This window comes from Argentina anserina, chromosome 7 (genome assembly GCF_933775445.1).
Source record: "Argentina anserina chromosome 7, drPotAnse1.1, whole genome shotgun sequence".
NCBI lineage: Eukaryota > Viridiplantae > Streptophyta > Magnoliopsida > Rosales > Rosaceae > Argentina > Argentina anserina.
Window position 1 is genome coordinate 7198165 of NC_065878.1, and position 21010 is coordinate 7219174.

The 21010-nt window shown below is 37.5% G+C and overlaps 4 protein-coding genes across 4 annotated transcripts; all 4 read left to right on the forward strand.

Moving 5' to 3' along the window:
• The first annotated feature begins 1777 nt into the window (after positions 1 to 1777).
• On the forward strand, positions 1778 to 7897 carry LOC126802077 (tRNA-aminoacylation cofactor arc1-like). Its single transcript, XM_050529619.1, is given in 10 exon segments — positions 1778 to 1927; positions 2036 to 2144; positions 2390 to 2560; positions 2837 to 2902; positions 3316 to 3450; positions 6014 to 6153; positions 6296 to 6386; positions 6520 to 6534; positions 6537 to 6596; positions 6815 to 7897. Coding segments are annotated over 9 exon segments (789 nt in total). The 5' UTR covers positions 1778 to 1927; positions 2036 to 2129; the 3' UTR covers positions 6911 to 7897.
• A 567-nt stretch (positions 7898 to 8464) lies between these two features.
• Positions 8465 to 9701, forward strand: LOC126803481 (uncharacterized). The gene is made up of 2 exons (XM_050531284.1): positions 8465 to 8742; positions 8860 to 9701. Exons 1-2 carry the CDS (start codon positions 8465 to 8467, stop codon positions 8963 to 8965), a joined length of 384 nt encoding a protein of 127 aa, XP_050387241.1. The 3' UTR covers positions 8966 to 9701.
• Positions 9690 to 10594, forward strand: LOC126803482 (uncharacterized). The gene is made up of 3 exons (XM_050531285.1): positions 9690 to 9789; positions 9835 to 10075; positions 10195 to 10594. Exons 1-3 carry the CDS (start codon positions 9690 to 9692, stop codon positions 10274 to 10276), a joined length of 423 nt encoding a protein of 140 aa, XP_050387242.1. The 3' UTR covers positions 10277 to 10594.
• Positions 10595 to 20276: 9682 nt separating this feature from the next.
• LOC126803483 (putative glycine-rich cell wall structural protein 1) lies at positions 20277 to 20762 on the forward strand. The gene has a single exon (XM_050531286.1). It carries the CDS (start codon positions 20277 to 20279, stop codon positions 20760 to 20762), a length of 486 nt encoding a protein of 161 aa, XP_050387243.1.
• The last annotated feature ends 248 nt before the right edge of the window (positions 20763 to 21010 follow it).

A 21010-nucleotide genomic window follows, 5' to 3' on the forward strand; every position in this document is an offset into this window, starting at 1 on the left:
GAAAAAAAATAGGAGTTGTAGATAGAAATTATAGGAGTAAATTTGAAATTTTTAAGGGAAAAAAATTATGGTTAAGGTTTAGATAGCAATTATGGAGGTATAACTAGAATTACCTTTAATATCATCGAAGAAAAAAATCCACAATGTGTTTTGTTCACGAAAGTGAAGGAATTGGAAAAACTTTTTAGTGGCATACAATAATTAATAAATTAAGATCATAAGGGAAAATAATTTTAGTCGTTGCTTCCTCTAACATAGTATCATTTTTACTTTCAAATGGTCCCACATCGCATTCTGGGTTAAATATTTCTCAATGTAGATGATTACACAACATGTCCAATAAATAAAGGAACTTTTGTTGCAAAACTTTTTGAAAAAAAACTGATTTGATTATTTGGGATGAAGCTCCGATGTGTGACAAGTATTGTTTTGAATCGTTAGACAAATCTTTATGTGACATACTTTTCTGATTCAAATGATAAGAAAAAAGTTCCTCCAATTGGTGGAGAACCAATTTTCTTCGGTGGAGACTTTATACAGATCTTGCATGTAATTCCTGGAGGAACTAAAGAAGATATAATTGAACCTTCATTGAACAGTTCGTACCTTTGATCATCATTCAAAGTATTTAACTTGACACAAAATATGCGATTATTAAAAAATAGATTAACTGAAAAACAAAATATATATTTCAGATTTTGCAAATTGAATATTACAAATTGGTGAGGGTCATATACAGTCAGTTTACGATACAGATGACAAAGACACATCTTGGATTGAAATCTCAAATAATTATTTATTGATTCTTATACTGATCTTATAGAAGCGATTTTTAATATACGTACTTATCTGAATTTTATTGCTAATTATAACAATATAGATTACTTAAGAGAACGTGCAATTGTCACAGCACGGAATTCAACAGTTCGAAAAACATCAATGATTATGCGATAAACTTACTGTAAGGTGAAACAATTACATGAGAAATTATTATATATATTCACCACATATCTCACGCATACCCACTTAATGTTATTGACCCTTTTTTTTCTGTGATTGTTTTTAATTGGTTCTTATATGTAAATAAACTTTTATCATTTTTACAACGTGCATGTTAATTATATCACGTGGTGTGGCGGGTATATAGAATAATTACTCACAAATACATATTACAGTTTTGATACAATTTCTTTAGACTGGTGCTAACGCAAATATTAATCTTTTATATCCAACGGAATTCTTGAAACAACTTGAATTTAATGGATAACCAACACATAAACTAACTTTAAAAGTTGATATGCCAATTATGCTATTAAGAAACATAAATCAAACGAATGACCTTTGTAATGACACAAGGTTAATAATAACTAAATTATATGATAGATTAATAGAAGCTAAAATATTGTACATTAATATTGGACATAAATTTTTCTTAACAAGAATTGCCTTAATTGCGATTGAACATAGGTGACTATTTACATTTAAATGACGTCAATTTCCTGTAAAACCATGTTATGCAATAACTATAAATAAAAATTAAAGTCAATCATTGAACCAAGTTGATATATTTCTTTCTGAACCAATTTTCAGTCATAGACGATTATATGTTGCATTATCAATAGCTACGTCAAAGGATTGTGTTAAAATTATGATTAATAATATTAATAATATACCAAATGTATATAAAAAAAATATAGTTTTCAAAGATGTTTTACAAATTTTGAATTGAAAAGAATGATGTTTCAAGAAATGCAAAAGAAGAAACTTCCAAATTTATGGGACATGGGTCGGACCCGATCGTAAAGTCTTTCGAAACTGTGAGCTGTGACTCTGAAGGAAACCAAAAATGGCAGCTACTGGAACTACCGGCCTAAGCAGGAAGCACTTGATAGCTTTAGCACTATGCAAACACTTTGCCATCGATCCTGTAAGTAAAGCTCGTACCTTTTTCAAATTAGCAACTAAGTTTCAAGCTCTATATAACCATGTTTCTTCCCCTATTCAATTGCTTAATCTTTGAAGTTGGTTTCTGTAGAAAACATTCCCAGAAAACATTGCAGAAGTTGAAATTGCGAGCGCATACTTGACCATCTTGAAGTCAGCCAAAAAGGAATACCCAGAGAAAGTGAATGATGATTAATGAGGTTGAATTTTACTATTCTAACATTAAGTTACATTGGATTTGTGATATGTTTTATATCAGTAATAAGTAAAGGTTGAATCTTTTTTGGGATTGTTGGTGTTTGTTTGGTTTTGTGTAAAAGTTTAGGTGCTTAGATCTTTTTTGGGTTAGTAGGAGTTTTACTATCCTAGCATTCAGTTACATTGGATTTGTAGTAAGTTTATGTCAGTAATGAGTAATGGATTGAATCTTTCTTTTGAATTATAGGTGCTTCAATGGATCAAATATGCAGAAGGGTTTCCTACTGATCCCCAGGCATGCATTGGAGCTCAGAAAGAGTTAAATGAAGCCTTGCTTGACAGGAGCGTGCTTCTGGGCAATGGGTTCACACCTTCAGAGGCCGATGCTTGTGTGATTGTTGCTGTGCATGCTTCTGTGGTATGCATTATTCTTCACTTGTTAGTTGCTAAAGTATCCATTTATGTATAATGCCTCGTTTTGTAAGTGTAACTGTATAGCGATAAGTTATGATACATTGCAGTTTCTGTAATTTGGGTAAATAAAAATAATGTTAAGTTGGAAAAGGGTTGAATCTGAGAGTGCAATGTTTTGGTTCTGTTTAGTTCATAGAAATGCTCTCGGGGATAGCTTTGTGTCTATATGTAATACCGGCAGGCTTGAAAATTGGCTGAGTTTACATTGGTTCATATGCAGATTGGCTTTTCGGATTTAGATAAGAAAAAGTTTCAGAATGTATTTAGATGGGTGACTTACATCCAGGTACACCATATGCCGTAAATTGTATAATGTCAGACTGAGACATGCATCCAAAAGTTTATCTTAATTATGTGTAGGGTCTCCAATGCATATTTAAACTTAAGCTTATTACTATTTGTTAGCCATGCTTATTAAAAGTGTTTGTTAGATACAAACCCATGAGTTATTGTTATCTCGTTGAATGTTGAAACGTCTTTCATGAGTATTGTTGTCAGACTAGCTCACAGCTTATTTGCCCAGCACAAACTGGATTTTGGAAACATTCTTGAGAAGATAGTGGAAGAGGAAGTTGCATTTGATTTCGATGTGAGTAAAGTTTACCATATTATTTTGCAATTTTTTTTCAGTTCCATTTCTTAGACGTCTATCAATCTTGACTTACAATTGTGTCATATATTTTAATTGTCATGATGCAGAAGTTAATCGATTTGCTGAAACCAAAAAGTGCAGCTAAGGAGGAAGTAGATTCAATTGCAGAGAAGACTGTTCAGAGCACAAAAAGTGCTGACAAACCAGAAGCAGGCCTGAGCACGAAGAAAAGTGACGCAGGGGTATGCCTTGTTTAAGATCTCTATTCTTTCGATTGTGTATAATCAAATATCTTACTGCCGACTGGGTTGTTTCTTAAATAAGTAGTTAAGTACCATGTGTTGGTTGCATCACTTAAGTGTGATTATTTGTGTGTGAAGCTACCTACTCCCAAGTATAGGAGGTCAAGTTTTAATAAGAGAAAGTGTAGAGTATCGTACCTAAGGGATTGGGGGAAACTCAACTCTAATTAGATTTCCGCAAGAAAAATAAGAAAAACATGTATTCTAACTTTTTACAAGTTCACAACCTTATCCCTTTGGAAGCTAAGAGTCATGAAGATGATATTAACAAGTGGTGGTAGTGAATCGGCTTGGTTGATTTTAGAATTAAGCTAAGCAAACTAATTTTTGCACTAAAAAAAAAGTAAATATAGAGAAAATCAAAAGAGTAGAGACTTAGGCATTGCACATAGCCTTACTCATGCACAAATATAACTCAAGATTAATGCATAAACATGTTTGACAAACTTCTCATAGTGCTTTGGTGAAGCTACCAAGAAACCAACTAATCATGCAATTTAACAAATTCTTTTGAAGCCAAGTTAAATCACACAACCTTAGTCTAAATTATATTACTTTATAATACAAGTGGGCTATGTACTACAAGCATAACACCCTCTTAGAGTAATTACACTCATGGCACAAACATTAAGTTCAAGGTAAGAAATCAAAGCAACTTAATATTTCGTGTAAGAAACACTAAGCCACCACTTAAAGGCTACTCATGCTCATGGATTCAAGAAGTTGTCAAGTTCAAGATCCGATTCAATAATTACCTAAACATGTTTCTAGGTGACAAAATTAATAACACATTTAGTAAGCGTTTTAAGTGTATAAGCCCATAGATTCAACATACATCAACATCAATTAAGAGTAAAATGACTTCATTAGCACATGAGTTTGTTAGCCCTAGTCCAACTACTCACAACCCATTAAATACAACAAACCTTTGAAAATGAAATACATCAAATGAGAAGTAGAGTAAAGAGAGAAGAGATTACCAAGGGTTTGGTATCAATGATACCAAACCGTACCTCTAAAAGCTTACTACCCATAAAGATGTAATAAGAAAGAAAATGCTTCTAAGTATGATATTAATGAGTTCTAAACAAAAGAAGAACTCTATGAATACCATACTTTATTCACACAATCTAGGAACAAAAAACAAGGGTTGAGGATGACTATGATTAGAGGATGAAGAGAGTGAAGTGGGTATGGCTTTGGTAAAACCCTCACACTATCACAACTTTTTACTTCAACCCAAATCTATGAAACAAGTTTGTGATTGATTAAAGGTGTAAAAGATCTTTGGTTTTTGGTGAAAACTCAAGACACTTTACACTTCTCTCTACACAATTTGATATATATGACCTAGGCCTAAGAAAAGTATGTTAAAACTATGGAAAATATGAAGTTTTGATGGAGTTTGAGTGTGGTAAACGATGCAACCCGTTTTTGGGGAGAAGGATGATATTTAAAAGCATTAGGGTCACAAATGAATGGTGGAGATGTAAGGGGATGAATGGCTAGATGTGGTGGACAAAGGTGGAAGCACAAATAGTGAATCTTGTTCTTGAAATGATCCCCTTTCATTTGTTTTCTTCTATTTTGAATTTAAATTTAAATTTTAAATTCACAATTCATGATTCACCAATGCTCCATTGACTTGTTGACTTTCACCACCGTTTCCGGTAACCACCTTCTCATCGCCGGAGTTTGACCAGCATTTTCCGGCGTTGACTTTTGTCTTCTTGTGAAATCTCCACATTTGCTCCATTCAACATTCACCCGAGTTTGGAATTTGTGCTATCATCACCATATTGACGTGTTTCCGATCATTTGCACCTTTTCCTAGCATGATTAGAAAATGTAGTAAGAAGTAGATAAATACACAACAGAATAAGAATTAGGTAACAATTACTAGGTTAATATTAACCTAACACCATGTTCAGATTTTTAGGGGCTGTCTATCTACATGCAAGTGGAATTGTAGCCATCGCATCATGATCGAAGACCTTCAATGATGGAAATCTCATTAAAAGTCTTTGCATTATTGATATCTAAATAACATAATGCTTCTATTTTGTTGGAGTATGTGGGTAATTTGGAATTCCTCCTATTCAGAATTCTTGTAGATTTTTATTCTTGGGAAACACACATAATCTGTAGTACCAACAATGTAGTGGATTTGTGAATATGAAGAGTAAACTATGATAAGCTTGTTTCAGGTTTGAGTACAGAGAGTGATTTAAGCCTCACTTCTTCTTGTACTACTACAAACAACCAGATGTGGCTGTGGCCTGTCCAAAATTTTGAAAAGTTTCATAGGCATCACATCAGATATATACATGATGTTTTATGTTGAAAAGTTTTTTCAACATAAATCTTTTTGCATTATTGTTTGTCTAAGTTGATTACAATGAGAAATAACCAAATTGTTTTTTATGTAGTCAACATTTTGTCCTGCCCCATTGAAATTGTGCCTTTTTTTTAAATTTGAAACAATGTTAGACAATGACTACAGGAGATAAGAAAGCTACTCAAGAGAAGAAGAAAAACACCAGAGGTAGATGCAGTTGAGAAAGATAAAGAACTTAGTGTCAGTTTATTGAATAGGCAGGTTGGCCTCATTCGAAAAGCTTGGAAGCATCCATCTGCAGACAGGTCTGTTTATTTTCCTCTTAAATCTTATTTGTTCATTAGAAAAAGATGAAATACACTTGTTTACATCAACTGTGGATGCTGGCCATTGTTAAACTTTGACAATGCAATTCAATTGTAACCTTCTGTTTTGAATATGCTGCAGCTTACTAGTTGAGGAGATAGATGTGGGAGAGGCTAAGTTGCGGCAAGTAGTAAGCGGCCTGGCAAAGTTTTGCAATCCAGAAGAATTGACGGTGTGATTCATTACAAATTAGATAGTTTGTTACTTGCTCTTATGTCTGCGCTGATTTATTTTCATATTTGTCAAACAGATGCATGTTCACACTTTCTGATGTACCCTCTTGGTCTTTTTCATTCACTGTGCAGAACCGTCGTGTTGTGCTGAACTGCTGATTACAAATGTGAAACCTTGGAAATTACGTGATATGATGTCAGAAGGACTGGTATGTGTTTCTTGTCAACTCAGGATACTTACGTTAACCGCTGGGGTGGTTGTGGGTGTTAAGAATATATTCCTGTTACTTCTCCACTGGTTAGCTGGTACTCATCATGTTGATATCTGTATTGTTTGTTCCAAATCTTGATTCATAGATGGGATATATTTTCTATTTATTTATTTCGTCATATTTTTGTAACTGATTTTGCCTCTACATGTGTTCAGGTACTGTGTGCTTCTAGTGCAGATCACACCATTGTAGAGCCTATACTCCCCCAAGAAGGGTCCAAAATCGGGGAGCGTGTATTATTTTCTGGGTAAAGTTCTAACATTTCTTAAAGCTTGCACAAAGATATATCTTATTCGACAAATTTGGAAGTTGTAAAGATAAATAATATAAGTACACTTTGCTTTCATTACTTCTGCTGGGCCTTGCACATCATCCATTTCCAAAGGAGCTGTCAAGTGATGATCTTTATCCCAATACAAACAATGTAGCTCACATTTAAGCATTTTGAACTCGTTATTTGATGACCAGATATATTACTAAAAAACCAAATTTATACACGGAGGTATAGGGTAAGTTTAGAACCAAAGTCTACAAATTTAGACACTGAATTCATGTAAATTGAATAAGGCTTTGAATACCCTCACAACCCAACTCTGATAATAATCTGGCCAAGTACAAGTAGGGTTGAATAGCCAATTTTTCAATACATATGGCAATGACACCATTGGACCTTTCAGTTTCCTCAGTGTAGAATCTCCTGTAGACTTGAACACCCTCGTCAATGGTTTTCACACCCGGCAGAACCTTCTCTAGGCTCTCTGCCTTCAACATTTCAGAAAACGAACCATACGATCTGATTTCCTTAACCTCGACAACAAGACATTTGTTGAAGAGGATCAGAGCTCCTGTTCCGATTCGACTGTAGTTGCCAATGTTGCATCTTCCTTCGATTGTCTTGAGGCCATGTTTGATTTGTGTGAAACAGGGCTCCTGAACATGGAGTTCAAAGCCTACTGATTTGAGTGTGTTGAGTAATTGGGAGCCCTGATTGGAAGTGATGGATATACATAGGGCTAGTGCTAGTTGCTTGTATGAAGGATTTGGGGTTTGTTCTTGTGTGGAATTGGTGTCGATTTTCGGGTTGTTGAGGAGATGAGAGCTGAGGTCAGTGGGCAAGGCTAGGTCGATTTCCAGGGTACCCTTGATGTGGGATTCAAGGGTGAACTTCAACAGCTCTTCCATGCTCTCTTTCAATTTGGGTTCAACCATATTTGACTGCCGGGTTTCACAAATGGAGTAAGAGCTCAGTCCCGAGGTATATATACAACCCTAGTGCCGATCAAGTATATAATTCATCCTATCTCTTATTTACAACCAACCTTGATTATCTAACGCAGATTGCTCCGGATACTTTCTGGAATGTTTAGATTATGATTGTTCTCTGTGCAGCAGATCGAATTAGGATGAATCAGAAGGTACATGCATGCTCTCTGTTTGTTTTTTTATCGCAACTAAATAAACTGATATAAGTTGTTTTGGTAGACTTTTGAATTGAAAGACTCACCTATGAAATGTTCAGTTGTTTGTTAAACTGATATGAGTTGGAAGGGTAAGTAGACATGTAGAAAGGTAGATAAGTGCTGTCTAGTTTGACTTGTAGGTTTGAGTTCCAGAAGTTGTTAGAAGTGTCTTCATGTAGGATTAAAATAAACTGCTCTTGCACTCATAGCTCAAACTTTGGTACTCTTGAGTATCAACAACATCTGGAGTTCTCTGAAAGAGGTTCTTTTGCTTCCACACTATATTTACGCGGCTACCTGGTTCTCTAGCTGCGGTTGTGCCAATATTCTGATAAAGGGTCAACCATGCATGGTGGAGGTGGTCCGGGTGGAGGTGGCGGTCCAGGAGGAGGAGGACCTGGTGGATGGGGTGGAGGTCCTGGAGGACCGGGAGGGCCTGGTGGATGGGGCCCTGGTCCGGGAGGACCTGGTGGATGGGGCCCTGGTCCAGGAGGGCCTGGAGGTCCAGGAGGACCATGGGGTCCTGGCCCGGGTGGACCATGGGGTCCTGGGCCTGGCGGACCTTGGGGTCTGGGATTCTTTGGCGGGTTTGGCAATGGCCTATGCGATATGATATCTTCTTGGTAAGTATTGAATTTTGATATTTTATTATCTCTTGTGCTTCGTTATTGTTGCTGCAGGCAATGTGTTAAGTGTATCAAATTGAATACTGAAATGTGTTACGATTGGCCAAATGGCAGCTTCTACTGCTTGTGCTGCTGTTGCTTGCTAGATGAATGCTTTGGTGGACCTCGTGGTGGATATGGACCTCCTGGAGGACCTGGAGGACCTCCTCCTCCGTTCTGATGAAGTTCATTTGTTACTACTATATTGAGGTTGGCTGCATCTATATTTCTATGTAGTACGTAATAATCAAGAGCTCTATATATATAATTACGAAGCTCTCCACTGGACGCAGCTTATTATCGCCACTTTGCATTTTGAGTTTTTTTAATGTCAGCTTATTCTTACCACATTTGTTAATCTAGACTTCAGTGAAAGGTTGTGAGCTTCATGCTGAATGCTTCAGTGAAAGTGTAACGAGAACCTTGTTTACTTCCAAATTGAAATGAGATAGACACTTGTTCACACCTGTAATTAATCCCTTTGAGAGATGATTTACTTGTTCAATGAGCTCGTGGAGAATGATCTTATATTGAGCTATATAAGTACTGTCACTCGGTTGCGGGGTGGATTTTTGTATTTATTCTTGAATTAAATGACTCGTTCAAATGTTCAGATTGTTTGTAGTCATATATGTTGGAATGGTAAGTAGCAAAATAAGATAAATGGTCTGGTTTGACTTACAGTTACAAGTTTGAGTTCAAAGAAGTTGTTAGAAGTGTCTTGATGTGGTGCTGGCAATGGGATTACATAGGGGGTAAGCTAACTCAAGTTGGATCAGGCTGATCAGCCGATCAGCTACATCTGGAGTACTCTTAGAAAGTTCTTTTGTTTGCCATTCTTATTTTACTTGGCTACCTGTGTTTGCTACCTGTGGTGTTCCCAATATTGAAATAAAAGGTCAGTGATGGATGGCAGAGGTGGTGGAGGTGGAGGTGGAGGTGGAGATGGTGGTGGATGGGGTGGAGGGGGAGGGGGAGGGGGAGGGCCAGGTGGTTGGGGTGGAGGTCATGGAGGCGGAGGGCCGGGTGGTTGGGGTTGAGGTCCTGGAGGTGGAGGGCCGGGTGGTTGGGGTGGAGGTCCTGGAGGGGGTGGGCCTGGTGGATGGGGTCATGGGCCAGGAGAACCAGGTTGGGGTCTAGGTCCCGGAGGACCATGGGGTCTTGGCCTGGGAGGACCTTGGGGTAGGCCTGGCGGACTTTGGGGTCCGGGATATGGTGGCGGGTGGTGGGGCGGACCTGGTGGCTTCTTTGGTGGCTTTGGCAATGGGATATACGAGATGATATATTCTTGGTAAGTATGACTGGGTTTTGATGTTTTACTATTATTTCTTGCACTTGCAAACCCGGACTTTGGGTTTTGATGTTTTATGTGTAGACATAACTTTTGAGTGTTGTTCTTGTGAATCACAGTTTCTCCTGCTTGTGCTGCTGTTGTTTACTAGATGAATGCTTTGGTGGACCTCGCGGCGGATACGGACCTCCTCCATTCTGATACAGTTTGTTTTCCTACTGCAGTTCTACTGTTATGAGGTTGGTTCACTTGGTTTGAATACCAAATGCAGTCACCCAATACTTGGGAGTTATATATAGTATTAGTCATGCAAATGGCTCCAAGTAAGATACAGATTATTACGTGCACATTGTGTTTTGAGTTTTGTTAATGTAGATTTTATTGAAGAAAGTTGTATTGTGTGAGCTTTATGCTGAGTTCTTCAGTTACACTGTTACGGGAACTTAGTTGTTTACTTCAAATTGAAATGATAGCCACTTATTCTTCCAAATGCAATCTTTGAGACATGATTAAATTGTTTTTTTGTTCGATGAACTCTGGAGAAATATCTTATTACATATTTGAGCTATGCAAGAACCAAATCCCTGTATAAAAATTCAATGGGAATTTTGGAAGGTGAAGTATATTGCCAGGGTTCAGGTTTGTTAGGGACTTTTTCTGTAACTCCTGTAAGCAGAAATTTGCATGGTTGTGTTCTGTAACTGTATCTTGGATTTGTAGATCGAGTCTCTTTCAATGGAATAATATTATCACTGAAAATGCCAAGTATCAAAATGTACTTCGTCTGTAAATTTTGATTGTCTGGGTGTTGATTTTGTTCAATGTTGGGATTGCTGGAACCAGTCTTATGATATATGAGAGCGTGGGCATTATACAAAATCTGATCATGGTTCCATTTGAATTTCTAAGTGTGATTAGAGTTTAGGTATGCAATATAAATTGGAAATGAACGAGGCTTTAGATAGCATTCATACATAAGATGTTGAGACATGTAAAAGCTGAAAACTACAGTCTACAGGTAGAAAGCTACATGATCTTTTTGTCTCTAAGAGAACTGGAAACATCCTTGATGGTATTACTCTGGTTTGAACTATTACAAGGGTTTGGTTCCCGGCGATGATGATCGGGCCAGAGGAAGGCACCCATAGCAAAGTCTCTTGCCGACCAAGTCGCCGTGGGCAGACAACCCATACTGTGCAAGACGGTCGAGCTTCCACTCAGGCATGTTCTCGTAATCCCTTCTGCTGTACCTTGGGTGGTGAAGGGGCATCTGGAAGTTACTTGCATTCATCTTTCGGCTCTCCATGATCTTTTTGGTAGCTTCTGGTTTTTGTCTGAAGGTGGTGTTGTTGAATTCTGTGTTTGAAATGATCATTATATATATAGACAGACTCAATTAGAGATCAGTGTTTAAGGTAGGCAGGTTCAAGAGGCATGGTACTTGTCCTATTCATACCAGAGTTGCTGTCTGTTTCTTTCAGTCTGCAATGTGTGATCTTCGATCATGAAACAGCATGACTTCCTCAAGCTTGCAAACAAGCATGAGAGTCTATGCACTATAAATTTCTGAATTATAATTAAACGTGGAACTTTTGATTATTTGAATAGAACATCGTATACTTGCTGACTAAAAGAATTTGCTTTGAAAAAAATTTCAACTCTAGACTCTGCTCCATCTACTCATTTTTCACACATCACCACAAGCTTTAATTACAGTGGGAAAGGGTGCTTGCTACTTGCTAGGTGATACTCCATAACCAATGTTCTAAAAAACTCTAGGCGTTAATCGGGCGGACAGCTAAAAACCAGCGCCCAGAGGATTAATCGGGGATTAATCGGGGATTAATCAGCCCAAAATCTAGGCGGCTAAGGATTTCCGGGCGCCTAGGTGCCGCCTAGGCGGTCCTAGGCGGGGATTTTTAGAACATTGTCCATAACCCAACATCTAATAGAGCAAGGCAAAATCAAACTGATAAATAGAAGTGGTTCTTGGCATCTGAATGTATCAATCTCCGTGAAACAAATTGCATTTTCACCATTCTATAGACATTAAGCATTTACTCTTACAGTACGCCGTAAAAGCATTTACTCTTACAGCAGTCAATTTCCTTACCGGGACGAACAACACGTACACACAAAAAGTTTATAAAGTAATGCATACACCTTCAATTGCTGTCTAGAAACAACACAAATCAAGTGTTCAACTAAACGGACCAATATTACTAGATAGTCACAAATTTAACCAACGATATTTAACCAAAAAAAAAACCTAACGACGTTAATAGCCGGAAATCATAAACAAGGAGTTTGTACATGTGCAAAGAAAATTGGTTCAAATCATACAAAGGCCTAGTTTGGTAATGCTTCACCTAAAAAAATCAGCTTCTAGGTTGACTTTTAAAATTTAAAAAGTTTGGTACTTTAGAAAAATCATTTTTTTATAGAATTTATAGGTCACTCGCAACAGCTTTTAGAAGCAATCTGAAGACTGTTTTTACTCAAAGCTCAATAAATATTAACATTTTTATATAAATTCTAAACTAACACCCTTATCTATAATCATTCTCAATATATTAAAACAAAAATCATATCCGTTTGCGTCATTGACCATATCTACAACAGTTAATACCAAACAATATATTTATTGACAACACTTGTAAAAGTAATATTTACCAAACACAAACATGTTTTAATTCACATCTGATTTTTTTTTCACATTACAGTAGAAATTTTTTTCATTTTAAAGCGCAACATGACACGACCCGCCCTAAAATATATATAATATCGAGGCAGATCGTGCGGGGAACACTGTCAAATGAGATATACCGAAAATTTCGGCATAGTCTCCCCTGAAAGTAGCCAACCCAACCTGCACAAAAGACACCCAATATCCCAAATCCAACCTCAACACCTGGAGCCACCATGCTCCCCAAACTTTCAACTCCACAATCACAATTCAAAAATATAATTCAAAAAGTATGACGGAGTATGCCATGTTCGTTACCCAATCTCGTTGGACTCCGAAAGCTCGTAGCTCGTCTTATACCACAACCGCCCAACCCACTAAGACGACGGGGTCACAACAATCATACACCATTCTATAAACACTGAACCGTGTAAATTTACACTTATAACGACGTTCACTCGGGAAGTAAACACGAGACCATACGACACTAGCCGAGTCACTAGTCCTCTCCTTTCTAAACTCTATCGGAACTCTGCTAGCACATCCCTTCTTTTCTAGCGACTCGGTTATATCAATATCGCTTCCGGTTCATCCCCTCTCTTCCCGTTATGCCAGTTCATCCCCTCTCTTATGGTTCTGCCGGTTCATCCCCTCTCTTCCGGTACCCCCAGTTCATCCCACCTCTTCTGGTTCTCCCGGAGTCTCACTCACGCACACATAAAGATACCACCGTACCCTAAGTCTCACTCGTAAATGCCAAAGTTAATCAATCCGACTAACTGAGAACGAAACCATAACTCGAACGAATACCCAACACTCGGCGTTTATCCACATATCTTTACCTGACAATAAATCCCACGATCTTAACACTAATTCCGATAGAAGTAATTAACGTCATACAATCATCTAATAATATGATCATATAGAAACCATCATTAAATAACCATAATTCTTAAAGCATCAACACATCTAGTAATAAGAATCTAACCTATAATATTTGTGGCTGCACCCACACCTTGTTCGGGCTACCTACGTACCCTTTAAAAGGGATCAAGCCACTCGTAGTTCAACCATCCACCAAGCCAAAAACACGAACGCCTCATCACAACCAACACACATAATCAATAGCATAACATTCATCCATCTAACGATGAATTTCCTACGTCGAGAGGTTTATTTTGAACCCTAAAACTCAGCTAGATTCCGGCGCCACGCGCCACCAGAAGTGGCGGCGGCGCCACCACTATTCCGGCGACCTCCTATCATCACCAAATTTCATCAACACAATCTACTCGACATTTCTAACAACTTTCTAGTTCACAAAAATTCCAAATCCAAGCCTAAACATTCCGATTAACGTACAACATAAAATTGTCACTATTCACAAACCTTAGAATTAGAAATTCTTGATTCGAGTACTTACACTTCGATTTGGCTCAATTCATTTGGAGAGATTGTCGACGATGCTGAGACAAGCAAAACCCCTTAAGAAAATTGAAGCAATGGCGGTCGGAGCAGGGAGTTCCGATGAAAAAGAGGTTCGGCGGTAGAGCAACTTTCGGGCGGCACCGCTGATTCACGGCGGCGAGACATGTGCTGCCACCAACCCAGAAATGTAGGGGATTGAGTTACCTTTCTTTTGAGACTAGTGTGCCGCCCTAACTCGGCCGGACGGCGGCGGAATCGACGGAGGAAGGCGACGGGGTCGGGGAGCTCAGGATGAACAGTACCCGCCCGATTACAAATTTTCCAATTTTTTCTCATTTTCTTCAATTTAACCCCCTATTTATACTAAATTTTAAAAATGCCCAAACGCTCTTATGATTCGTAACTTTTCATACGAACTCCGATTTAGGCATGCCACGTCTCCATGAATTCATATCGACGAGCCTTACAACTTTCGTAAAGGAAGTTTTCTCGAAATCTTACTCATCAAAAAGTCAACTTTTAGGGTCGTCACACTTGGTACGACTCTTATTTCGAGAAAAAGATAAAACTATAATCGTGGCGAATTGTAGAAGATTCGGGTCGTATCAATTCTCCCCTCCTTATAAAAATTTCGCCCTCGAAATTTCCTTAAATGCAATATCCATACTAGTGAACGAAAGGGATTAGAGTTAGTTGGTTTTGTAGATGTGTAAGCACCCATAGTGCTTTTCGGTTTTCTGATTTGTATCTTTCTAATGAAATGAGAAGTCAACTTCTTTAAGAAGGTGTCATTTTCTATTTTCTGTTTTGTTTATTTTATTGTCTTGTTAGCTCACACCCCGAACAAAAAAAATCCCTTTAAAAATCGGTGCATGACAGTGGAATTTTGGGTGTAAACATGTATAATTAAACTAGATTGATCATTGAAATGGAAGTCAAGACTTTTAATTAAATTAGCAATATTTCCTTAATGATCGCTATTAAATCAATTATTCAAATATGATTGCTTTAATTATGGAATAACTATATTTAAATTAATTAGTAAATATAAATTGATTTGATTATATGATTAAGAAAATATAATTAATCTAACGCCATCAAAACATTTCATACGTGGAGGAGCCTTGACTCTATAAATACACTCTACAAAATCAAGAGAGGGACTTGGGCCTGGAGGAGTAGAAGATGTGGGAGAGTACTTCGGCTAGGAGAGAAAAATTACTCTCGAAGAAATTTGAAATTTCAAAGTCCATAAAGAACCACCAAGCTACCAAATAGCGAATTCTTCATCAAAATCAAGTCCAAAAGCCTTAAGAACAAGCGTTGATCGCCCTTGACTCAGAACACCTATATGGAGCAACAAGATGAGGAATATATCAGACGTAGATGGAGACAACAAAGAAACATAAGCAATTACTCTGAAGCTCAGAAGCCTAGCTCCTAAGCCTATGAAGAATCAACAAGTTGTTAAATAGTCGGTCTCTTCACCAAATTCAGTCATAGAACAGATCACCACGTGACACCGCTCGTGGTCCAAATCTGATCAAGATCAAGCCTCAACGGCCCTTGACTGAACTTCGTCAACAAGTCCACAACAAAGCAAAATCATCAACAGGGTCGGACCTGAGGCAAGATTATAAAATGTTGTCCTCTATTTATAGTAATCCAATAAAATCAATGAATGACGAATGCAAAATATTGTCACACAATAATATCTAAAAATTTAATATATTATTCATAAGTCAGATAGAAAAGTACAGCTAAATTTAGTACTAATAAAACTAAAGATGTGTTGAAGAAAAACGTATCGTACAAAGAAAGTGTAATCAATGGGTTGTTATTGACATATTGTTTTTTTGTAATGCGTGGAATGTTATTGTAAGATACAGTGTTATATCCCGAAAGGCTACACACATTGGCGTAAGTGAATTTCTATCTGGCTAATTATTTTCAAACCTTACAAAGGGTTATTTCACCCTATTACACACTAAAACACGTTTTTTTTAAGTAACGGGTAGTGTGACTGTCCTCAAGCCTTCATAAAACACGTCCTTTTAGGATCTGAGATTTCTTTCCTTTCCCTTAAATTAAATAACAAATTACTCAAAAGTACCAAACAACAATTTAGTTTACAAATAACTCAATACTTAATTTGATAGAGCAAATAAGGACCAAAATTTACAAATAAGGACCAAATGATGACAAGTTGCCACATGTCATAAAATATTTTACTTTTTTACCCCTCTTTGACTCATAGTGTTTGCTACCATCAATGAAGAGGTTATATGATACTGTCAATTATAAAAACTAACTGCTACTGTTGACTATAAAAACTAACTACTATTGTCGACTTGGAAGACACCTGTTACTATCGAATTGGAAGGTACATGTTACTGTCAACTATAAATCTAACTGCTACTGTCGACTTGGAAGGTACATGCTACTGTCAACTATAAATCTAACTGCTACTGTCAACTTGGAAGGTACCTGCTACTGTCAACTATAAATCTAGCTACTACTGTCGACTGAGAAACTAACTGCTACTGTAGTTTTTGGTGAGTAAAATTTGAAATTTCAAAATTTCTCAAAACATGTGCAATATAGTACTTAAATGAAAGCCCATGACATAAGGAACAACTTTATATATTGGCTCACCTCCAAATTGTCGGTGGTTTGGCCGAAAAACTTAAATTTACCGGAAAAAAAAAACTTAAAAATGAGAAGAGAGAAATTTGTTAGATCTAGGTTTGAAATTTGGTAATTTTCACGAAAATATGGGTATTTTGGATATTTTGTATTAATTAATTAATCAATTTTGTTCTACTTATTCTTTAGGCTTGAACTTATGTCCTAATTTGTATAAAAAATATAAAAAGTGAGTTTTTAATTAATTACCAATAAGTAATTTTCCCTAAATTAAATTGATGTTGCATATAACTATGGATAAAGAGAGCAATGGTAAAACTGATATAGGCAAAAATAAAAAAAATAGATCTCAAACCTTTCAATTTGGAGGAAATTTTCATCCATCATCTACTTAATTTCTGAAGTTCATAATTTCATCAATCAAGGTTTGACTTATATATAGAGGACCCACCCCCTTATGAAGAAGGTGGGGATCGATCGGCCGGAATGAGATTCATGATAAACTCAAGCTAGAGTCGATCCACACCAGAAGCAAGCTGTATATTAATTAAACTAATAAAAAAAATAAAAATAGTAATATATAAATACTGATTCTACCAGACCTGGTGGGTTCACCTGGTGCGATCGATGCCACCTTCACAATCACCTTACTCTCTAGTTAGGGGTCATCATTTTGGCCCTTGGGCCTAAGTCCCCCTTAAAACCTATCCTACCCGGTAGGGCTAAAGTCTGACCCGGCCCGATCCTTTTTAGGATTTTCCAATAGAATGAGGCTATGATTTAGAAAATGAAACCCGATCATACCCTCCGGTCCGGCCCTAAAAACCCGTCCTATACGGCCCGTTTAGGCCTTTTTAATAATTGAGTTTTTTGAAATACTTTTTCATATCTTATAAACAATATAACTGACCATATTTTGTAATATATTATGTTATATTTATTTCTATAATTTCCCTTTGTTGTGAGTAACAATAATTGATTTTGAGTGATTTAGATAGATGATATATAAATATAACTACTTAAACTTATATTTATAAATGTACAAAGTTGTAACTAATTTACATATTTATGTAAAATATATTTTTATAATTAAAAAAGAATCTTGTGTAACACGTATGCACCAATTAACATTTGAAGAATTCAATAAATATATTATTTTTGTTAAATAAAAAAGGCCATGTTTGGCTTTTCTCAGACCCTATTTAGTCCTATTTAGAGGACCGGCCCAACCTGCCCTTTTAGGGTTAGGGTTTGCATATTGATGTCTCGGCTCTCTACCTTATCCAACCCTAAAATATATTGACTAAAGTCAAGCCCGGTTTGACCCTACCTTAACCCCTAAAATTAATGCTAGGGCCGGCACCGGCCGGCTCATGATAACCCCTATCTCCAGCTATAGTAACTAGTAAGCATATATAGCATCATCATATTCAGGTAATATAAAAGAACGAGACAAAGTTATTAGGTTATTTAGCTCCAAAATCATTGGCAGACTTTGTCACTCCTTTTCTCCGGCCGGCTGGTATTCTCAGGTCTACATGAGTAGGAATATATCATATATAGAAGGCCAGGAACGTCTAGCTAAAAAAAGAGACATATAACAACTGGATTCTAGTCGCTGAAACGATTGTTATTTAGCAACGAAGTCTTAGGATTGGTATGTTCAATGGATGAGTGGTCATGCTTAGCTACGTACATGCTCAATCTTGTTCTTGCTCCTATATATATATATATATATATATATATATATATATATATATATATATATATCTGCTGCATCGGGACGTACTCGATCAACTACTGAATGATTAAACCTAGCAGTTGATTCGAAAAATGATCGGTATGGACTTTACTTAACGTAAATAATTCTTGGATTCCTGATAATAAGCTAGCTAATAAAATCTTACTACTAAGATAATAATAGGTATAGTTAACAAATAATAATGTTTCTATATGATCACTCGATCTAAACTCGGCAAAGTAAAACTCATGGAGTCACACTTGGATTGACTATTGAGAATATATGTATGTAAGCAGATGAACTTAATTAGCAAGCTATTCGATCACATTACGTACATATCTTTTGGCCACCATTGATTCTGCCGAGGGATAATATCTTGGATAAATTAAACGAATCCTATATTGTGAAAACAAACTAATTGAGCTCATCCAATTCCGACCATTGAAATCGTTGAAAGATTGAAGATAGAGCCAGCACTATCGGCTACAAATTTTCTGAAAAAGTGCTGATGATGTTCTAGTTAGATGAGTTACACCTACATTGCTATGATTGAAGGCAAAGTGCATGCAAGCTACCACTTGACATTTGTCATTTTGAGCATACGATTTAAGAAAGACAAACTCTCCACCATCTCATAGTATGAAAGATCGATTCAAGGATGGAATTTTTGGTTGGTGAGTTTAGTGGGTTCTTGTGGCCTAAATTAGACTCTCCGAAAAGAATAATTTTCTTAAAATGGATAGCAGATAGCACTTCAGTACCCTCGAATTAGGGGAAGTGTAAGATGTCGATCACTAATCGCAGATAGGTAAGAACTAATGCAAGAATTACTTCCAACGTATTATGATGCAAAATGATGAAGATGCCAATCACTATGAGATTGAGTGGTCAAACAAACCTACTAGCTCTTAGCCCTTGCTGCGGTGGTTGTGAGAAGTGTTGGTTAGAGACCTCACCTATCATTCCAATTGGCATCATATATGTTAATGTGATTTGTTGCTGGTTCATTCTTAACTAAGGCTGTTGTGACTAATACGATCTCACATCGATCGGAAAGAATGTTGTTCAAGGAAGACAGGTGTAACACACCGCACCACAAACAGAGTGAATGGAAACCTCATGCATGCAATGATTATGGCGTTTATGAATGCAACCCAGATTGAAGTGTGAATCAAACTTAGCAACACACATACATAAACTAAGGACCAGTGTTGGAGTCAAAAGTGGGGAGTAACTATCTTTATTCCGTAGCAAAGAACGACAAGAAGATAAAGCATTACCCACAACACCACCACCACGCACACCCACCACCACCATCACCACCACCTCCACCAAACCAATGTCACTAATCGCAAGACACGTCCCCATTGTCAATATATACAAAGTGGCAAAGAAGCTACTAGAATGAGATCAAGGAAGTTTGGAGGAGTACGTTAGCATTATACACATGCCTATTTATAGGGACCTTAACTTAACCTAGTGCACTCACAAGACTATTGGTTCATCTCTAAGAACTCAGCGCTTCTCAGTAGATAGTCTCGACCACAATATATTCATCCTCAACGATCTAAATTAACCAACCATCATAACAAGCTCTCGTAGCTCAGTTGGTTAGAGCACCCGTTTTTCCATCAAAAAAAAAAAACAACCATCATTAAGTTTTCTCTGTCCATTCAAGATTGAACTTTTGAAGTTTAGATATGGCCAGCACCAAGGTCATTTGTGCTGCATTCTTGATTTTGCTTCTTGCGGAGCTATCCATTGCGGCCAGATCACCAAAGGCCATTAAAGCTAGCGCTGATCGTGGCGGTGGCGGAGGTGGAGGTGGAGGGGGAGGTGGTGGTGGTGGTGGTTTAAATGGTGGTTCTGGATCAGGATTTGGGTCTGGTAGTGGATCCGGATATGGGTCAGGGGGAGCAAATGGACGAGGCAGCGGCGGCGGTGGGGGAGGAGGTGGCGGTGGAGGCAATGGTGGATCTGGTTACGGGTCAGGATATGGAAGTGGAAGTGGAAGTGGATATGGCAGTGGAGGTGGCAAAGGTGGCGGTGGTGGAGGTGGAGGTGGAGGTGGGGGTGGGGGTGGAGGCGGAGGAGGAAGTGGTAATGGTGGTGGCAGCGGCTCTGGTTATGGGTCGGGTTATGGCTCAGGCTATGGCAGTGGAGGTGGAGACTATGACTCACCATGAACGTGATTGCATGTTCCACGTTTAGGTAGTTTTTCATCCTTGCCCCATTTATCAACTCGGAAATAAATTGCATAGCTTCAGTCTCACCTTGTGGTACTGGAGACATCGCACAAGTGCATTGAACGCCAGTACTAGACTATATCACACATTGTTACTTGTCCTACAATTATTCTATTTACAGTTATACTATAAATAATAAAGTTCTTTTATTCTAAATCTCTACGTATTCGGCTCAGTAGATAAATCAA